Source organism: Cynara cardunculus, assembly GCF_001531365.2.
Source record: "Cynara cardunculus var. scolymus isolate 2C chromosome LG 5, CcrdV1, whole genome shotgun sequence".
Classification (NCBI taxonomy): Eukaryota; Viridiplantae; Streptophyta; class Magnoliopsida; order Asterales; family Asteraceae; genus Cynara; species Cynara cardunculus.
The window spans coordinates 34569602-34577542 of record NC_037532.1 but is presented as its reverse complement, the minus strand read 5'-3'; the positions used below and the strand labels follow the sequence as shown (position 1 = coordinate 34577542).

Below are 7941 nucleotides of genomic sequence, written 5' to 3'. Positions count from 1 at the left end.
ATATATTCTTTTTTGGAAGTTGAAACCAAATTTAATTAGGTCAAAAGAATATATATATATATATGAGTTGGGTTTGGAGGTGAACATAGTACCCAGTGTACCCACCACCTTACAAACCAAGAAAATCACATCACTTAAAGTCTTGGTTAGCACCCACCATACTTCCTCTGCAACTCCATCACGCAACCACTCTCTATATATCTTCCACATGCTATCAAAATCAAAAAATTACATTCACATATACATAATAATACCTATATATGTAAATATATATCGAAAGTTCAAACGAGAATACCATTATTTTACGAGAACGTGAGAAGACATGTATCATATGAGATACTTTATTAAAGAGTCTGGAGACCATCGCTCGCACACCCCTGTTGTTAATTCTTTAATCATATGTGATGGAATATAGTACAAGAATGTTCTTGTGTTTTTGCACTACAATAAAATCGGGTTTATAGGACACTCTCAAATTCTAAGTATTCTAATAGAACTCTTTATAGGACGGACTAAAAAAATAAAGCGTTATATCTAAAAGCGTTATAATAAGTTTATATGACATTTTTTGATGTCATAATAAGTGTTTTGGGACATTTTTAATATAAAATGTCACATTATCAACTTTATAGGACGCTATTTGAAAATTTGTCCTATAAAAAATTGAGTTTATAGGACAATTTCTCAAAAGTGTCATATAAAGTTGCTAATGCGACATTTTGTATTAAAAATGTCCTCAAAAACTTGTTAAGACGTCCAAAAACGTCATATAAACGTATTATAACACCTTTAGATATGACACTTTATATTTTGGTCATATAAATTAAGTCTTATAAAACTGTCTATTGGGACACTTAAAGATTATGGACGTCTTATAAACGTAATTTTGTTGTAGTGTTTTCATTTGAAATTATTCCTTATACATATTTGACTACACAAAAACACAATTTTGACTTCGGTTTAAAAGGTTTCTACATTTGTGATTTCTACGGTATAATATAAAGTATACCTAAGGTTGAAGTTGAGATTTATATATGTATTACTTAACAAACTACAAGCGTTGTCGATATTGCACGATGGAAAAAAGACTTCAATCGCTTTGTGTGCCTTATAATTGATCGATCGAGTCTCTAGAAAAATGTTATATTCTAGATATCTATCAAGAAATGAATTATTGATCATTTTTCTAGTTGTATGAGGGATTTTGTATGATCCATGATCAATTAGTAGCTTAAATTTTGAAGTGTGGATTAATTAAGACATGCACAAATGTGGGGTTTTATGTATTATATATATATATATATATATATATATATATATGTATGTATGGATGTATGTATGTATGTATATAAGAATTTTTAAATACGAACCATAAAAATGTTATAAATTTTTAAGAACAAATTTTACTATTCAGTGAGTTTCATTTTAAGCAATGATTTAAGTTGTTTTACATGCTTTGTTTTTCGTATGTATGTATTTCATACATCAAACATATTTACATGTTTTTTATATGTGAAACAATCATGAATGTTTCGTATATTAAAGAACACTGTATGCTTCACAAGTATTATTTCATATGTGAAACAACACATGAAAACTTATTCGTATGGTTCGTAACATTTTTGAAGTTCACATTTAATGTGTCCTTGCATGTATGTGTGTGTGTATATATATATATATAGAGAGAGAGAGAGAGAGAGAGAGAGAGAGAGTATCGTGTGATAATATCAATTATGATGAGAACGATTCTAATTAGCCTTTTGGGTAAGTTGACTTTATGATCTACCTTCAACTACATTCATTTATTTTGATCTTCATCCATTTTCATGAACTTTTACATACATATATATGAATTTGTTAAAGTTTTAGGTTATGATGATAAAAATAGGTACTTGAAGGTATAGATGATTTTGTTCTCACGTTCTCACCATAACTCTTATTCTCACCGAACCCAACTTTATAAATAAATAAATAAATATATATATATATATATATATATATATATATATATATATTCTTCTCATATATTAATACCTTCTAATGCCCCACATTGCATCATTCTTCACATCTCTCTTTAGTTCTCTGTGAAGGTATTTCTTTTCATACTCTTAATTGGTGTTATAGAAATGTCACTGTTACTATGCATAATGAGAACTAGATCAGGGAATATGGGTCATCAACTACCCATTTCAATCAAGAACCCTTCCCGTTTTATGCATGCTAGGTAACCATGACAATGGTGGTGATCCTAATGGGAATTTCTCTCTCTACCATGATCAGGCAAGTGAAACTGTGTTTTTCTTGATCTTTCCTGCTTTTAAAATCAACCATTTTCTAATTTCTCTGTATGTTCTTTCATTTCATGATCATTTCAGCATTGTATTTATAGTAATTCGTATACTCGTTCGATTCGAAGAATTCTAGACGAATAAATTCCTAAAAAGCTCAGGTTCAGATTGATCATGGATATATTTTATATTAGTTACAGTTTCTTAGAAATTTTATAGAAAATAATTTGAAAAATTTGCCATTTAAATTACATATGCAGACAAAAAAACAATCTAAACTTGTTATGATGAATGATGTCTACATCATTTCATCTCATAAAAAAGGGAAAGAAAACAAGAAAAAGATTGAATCAAGTGTCAGTACCTAATACCCAGATGAATTTCTTTTCTGCATTTCAAGTTTCTTTCAAAGGGTGTATTGTGATTGGTGCATGCTGGCTATGAAATTCCTGAACTGTTCATCATTGGTCCTACTTATGTTCTAGAGGTGACTTTGGCTTAATTTCTTGATTTCCAGTACCAAAGAAGCCCAAATCCTTTGGCTTTCAATTGTCTATGAAGTAAAAAGGTGCATAAATATGTAGAAAAATGTGTTCTTGTTGTAGGATTCAATTTGTTTGGTGAGGTTTGATCTTTTTCGCATCGTAGACCTCTAGTTTTTTCTCAAGAACTCAGTCGAGATCATCGATCCTTCGACTTTTTATAGACAAAAGGAAGGATTTTAATCAACACCAGGGAAAGCTTCACCTTGTTAGGTATGTATAGTGGCGGTGCTCGTGGCCCGTATCATCTTAAACAAACTGGACACGCCCGATTAGAGAAAAAGAAATGGCTGAAAAAACAAGACATCTTGGGAGTTCGACAGAAAATTTTGCGATAAATGGATCTGAATATGAACACAGATCAATTTAATGAAGTATCCATTGATTTTTATTCAGTTTTTCAGACAACCCAGAAAGATTTAAGCTTCCACCTAAGTAATTCTTGAATTCCAATGATTTGGTGGTAAATTACTTGACTTGTTCAGTTAATTTAAAGACATTTGAAGCTAAAAACCTATAGGAATCTGTCAATTACAAATTTGGATGTTCTTAATTGGTTCAGAATTTCAAATATATTAGATGTGGGCTCTAGATTTGAACTTCAGAAAGCATTTTATGGAAAAATTAACCGTAAAGATAGAAAGTTAATTGTGGGTATATGCTTTTACGATGAGAAACTGATCGATTGAATTAAGACATGCATCATAGTATTCGAAATAATTGCTGAACACAGGCAACGGGAAATCGAAGCGAATAAGGGTGTGCTAGCTAATTAACATGCTTTTAACTAGCTACAAGTATCCCAGAAAGGAAACCAAGATTTCTTGCAAGAACATCAAAAACTGTGATGTTAATTAGAATAATTAGTCTGATGGCGCATTTCCCTTTTGTAATCATCGATTTTATCTTCAACAACATCCAAAAGAATGAATGAATTGTCTGAATGTGTTATATATATGTAGATATATAGAGCAATTTCATGAATAGACCGTTACAAACACTCGAATTGAAGGCACAAAAAATCATAATCAAATGGATTAACTAACTAATCAACAGCAAATGTAAATATATATAGAGACTTACATCGAGGGACACCATTTGCTGCTCAAACTGCAGCGGGAAATGCTATTCGTACAGTTACGCCCCCGTGAGACCCCTCTATTTTGACGTATCGCCGGCCAGCATCAATAAAACCAAATTTTATGCATTGATCACTGGATCTGGCTGATGGCTGATCAAGATTCAAGAACATAGTATGCTATATGATTTAATCCTGCCATATTTATATGAAGTTCATTACTCTATCAATTAAAAAGAAAAGAAGATTAGCAAATCATGTCTTAATTTGTTTAAATAGTGTACCTTTTGAGGATCTAGGTTAATGGGTAGTACTGTTCTTAAACTGGGAGGTTGAATCTTTAGATTCAACAAAGCAACTATAGTGGGAACTGTACAGCAATGAGTATGGCTTTGAAAGCTTTTGATCCATGGCTGCTGATTCCCCAATTTTGACATCTTGATTGCTTTGTGATTGAATTTGATTTCCACAGTTTGATTGAAGGTGATAACAGTAGTTTTGATCACCAACAACATTCTCGGATTCACTTCTGAGTTTTTGCAGTTTTTCAATTGTTCTTTCCCTAGCTCTTGCTCTTGCCTCTGCCCTTGATTGGCTTCTTGCTGCAAGATTCACATGAAATCCAGCTTTCTGTTTTTGTGTTGTCGTTTTCTTTGTCGTCTTCCTTTTACTACCGCCATTACCGCATTTGGTTATGGGTGGTTTCTTCGACTTCTTTCCCTTGATCTTTTCAAGATGATCTCCTGATCCTTTCCCCAAGAAAACCTCTTCACATTGATCAGTAAGAGCTGAAGATGAACTGTGTTGCTTCATTTCTTCAACCAAATCTTTGATGGCAGTTTTGGACTTTGTAAACAACCAATCAAGGGTTCTGCTTGCTTTATCAAACCCTAGCAAATCTTGAAGACCAAAGAACTTCCTCGAAATGTCGATGGACAACCTCACCCTCCGATCTCGGGGACCTTGCGCTGTGAAGATCTTACTATGCCGATCTTTCTTCGAACCCGAAACTCTAGTTTTAGATGGAAAAGAAATCACTGAATCTGAAAAATGGTTACGACTATTATCACAATATCCTACTACTTCTGATCCTTTGATAGCAGGTGGAAGAAGAGGTGGAACAATGGCGGTGGTGGTGACATGATGAAAAGAACAATCTCCGGCAACAAAAGGAGGGTGGTGGTGGAAGTAAACACCATCTTTCTCATGGCCATAAAAGCTAGCAGCAGACGCCGGAGGGAAGCCATGGATGGATGATGGAAAAGGGTTGGAAGAACTATTATACATATTTAGAAACAAATTTGAACTCAGAAAAAATGTCTGAAAAGAATTCAGCTAAAAGATTCAGCCAATTCAAGTAAAAGCTATGGTTTACAACACCCTTTGATCCAAAATGGCTTAATCTACATAATGCATCTGCTTTAAGCCACAAATCTTCATCTTTTAGGGCAACAAATTGTTCTTGTTTTAACTAGGGCAACAAACGTTCATCTTTCAGGGCATAATTAAGTAAACTACTGGCACTTCCAAAAAAAGAACAGGTTTTTTTCTGGAATTTTTGGAGTGAACCTGTACCTTCATTTAAGATATCATTTTTTTTTTAATTTAAAAATTAAATAAATAAATAAAAATAAATGAAAATTAGAGGAAGCAAACAAAAACAAAAATGGATTATTGATGGAAAAATCTAATCAGATGCCATCAAATTTTTTTCCTCTGATCAAACCGAAAAGCTAGATTTATATTCGTATGAAGAAAATCGACCATCTAGGGTTTATGTATATAGATAGAGATGGACCGTACGTGCATGTATATTGCATTTCTTTTTATATTTTACCGGAAAGTACTCGTGCAATGCAGTAAGATACATCTTCATTTTAATGTTTCGTTTTATTTTTCATCTCAGTCGATATTATAACATGGTCTTATGTGATTTTGAGAAAGCGATAATGTTTTTATTTTTTGAATAAAAGTAAATTTGAAAAAATATATCGATGTTAATATCAAATTAACTATTTAAAGTATTCGTTTTTTATATAATTTCTTTAATTCAATTTTTTGTTATAATTTGATTTAGGTCAAATAGTGAAGTAATTTATTTTTGGCTTAACAATAATTTTTTTATAAAGATAATGATTCTGTTGGAGCTTGATGATTATCCTATATATATTTTAGATTTTTTATTTAAAGTGAGATGTTTATCCTATATTTGATTATGTTTATCTGCAGTTTGTTACATGAATTTATACATGGAGCTTTAATAAGTTGTACATACGCACAATTTACTTGTAATCTTGAACTTTAAGTAATATGCATCAATACACAATACTTAATACATAAAGAATGATTTTTAAGAGTTTTTGTCAAATGCTCTATAATATAGTATAAATTAGGGCAAAACATACATCTAAGTTTAATGAATTTTGTCATATTTTTTATTTAATATCACTAAATATTCAAATTTTCCTAATTTTTTTATTAACCTGGATATCCAACCCGCTATGCGAGCCGACTAATCCCAGGACGACCACCTGCTTTGCAGATAGCTCAGAGTTACCGCATTTGAACCTCCGTGGCCAGAAGGGAATTTTTATTCCTCTTTGGATTTGAACATTGGACCTCTAGGTACTTTTGACCTTTGGAGTCAAACTCAAACCAATCAGGCACCAGCCTTGTGGTTAAATTTTCCTACTTTTGGTACTTGTTTAATTGATAAAGGTGTTTTAGCACAACTTTTTCGGATAACTGTGGATATCTGGGGTATAACCACCGACATATCAGACGATCACAAATAATTTAGAATCGTTGTAGGTAAACTTTCATGGCAACGGTTGGTTTAATTAAACACATGGAAGATGAGATTTTTATTACATATGCCTGTGAGCCTAATTAATTAATGTGCTACATGAGTTGTATAACTTGATAATTTGACATTAATATCATTAGTAGTTATAAGATCTATTTATTACTGATATGCTTGAACGTGTGTAATTAATTGAGAAAAAAATAACTGTTACATAAATAAGTATTAAGGGTTTAAGGAAAACTTTGTTACATTTGTTATAACAAAATTGATTTTATAGAACGTCTAAAATCTAAAAGCGTCTTAAAAGAATACTTTATAGGACTTATATTTGTAGGACCAAACTAAAAAGCGTCATATCTAAAAGTGTTACGACATGTTTATATGACGTTTTTAGCGCCTATTGACTTAAGGATTTGACAGTTCCACTCGTGCTTCTTGAAAGGAAAGAAATAGCTCGACTGTTAGGGATTCGTGGGGCATGAGTTAAGCATATAGTGGATTTATCTTTCTTTCGATTGAGCGTTGTTTTAACAAGGTTTTCAGAATGTTTTTAAAATAAAGTGTTGTATTAGTTATTTTATATGATACCATTTGAATGAGTGTTGTATTAGAACATTGCTCAAATATATTAAATAAAATAGTTAATATGACACTTTATTTTAAGAGCGTTCTAAAAAACTTATTAAAATGCTAAAAAGCGTTCTATAAACATATTGTAACGATTTTAAATACGACCCTTTATAGTGTAGTATATAATCATAAGTTCTATAAATTATTTTATTAAGACGTTTACACAATCTGGACATCTTATAAATACAATATTATTTACAATGATTTTAACATATTTTGTTTATTTGATTACGTTACCTAAATCTTTTTTCAAAAAAATATATGATTTAGTTTTTAAATATATTTTAATTATTTATTAAACTTTTTAATATTTTTTAGTCAATATCTATACTATACTATAAAATATTGACATAAACTTTTAAAAATCATTGTTTTATACATTAAGTACTGTTTATTGGTTTATATTACTTAAAATTCAATATTACGAGTAGATTGTGTGTAAGTACAACTTATTAAAGTTTCATGTTTGAATTCGTATAACTAACTGCAGATAAACATAATCAAATAAAGAATAAACATTTCATTTTAAATACAAAATATAATTAAGATAATCATTGAGTTCTAACAAAATACTTAATTATTATCTTTATATAAATA

At 30.8% G+C, this 7941-nt stretch overlaps 1 protein-coding gene across 1 annotated transcript; it reads right to left on the bottom strand.

Moving 5' to 3' along the window:
• Positions 1 to 4208: 4208 nt before the first annotated feature.
• Positions 4209 to 5195, bottom strand: LOC112513033 (transcription factor CYCLOIDEA-like). Its single transcript, XM_025119155.1, has one exon. The coding sequence runs from the start codon at positions 5193 to 5195 to the stop codon at positions 4209 to 4211; it is 987 nt and encodes a 328-aa protein (XP_024974923.1).
• Between the last annotated feature and the right edge of the window lie 2746 nt (positions 5196 to 7941).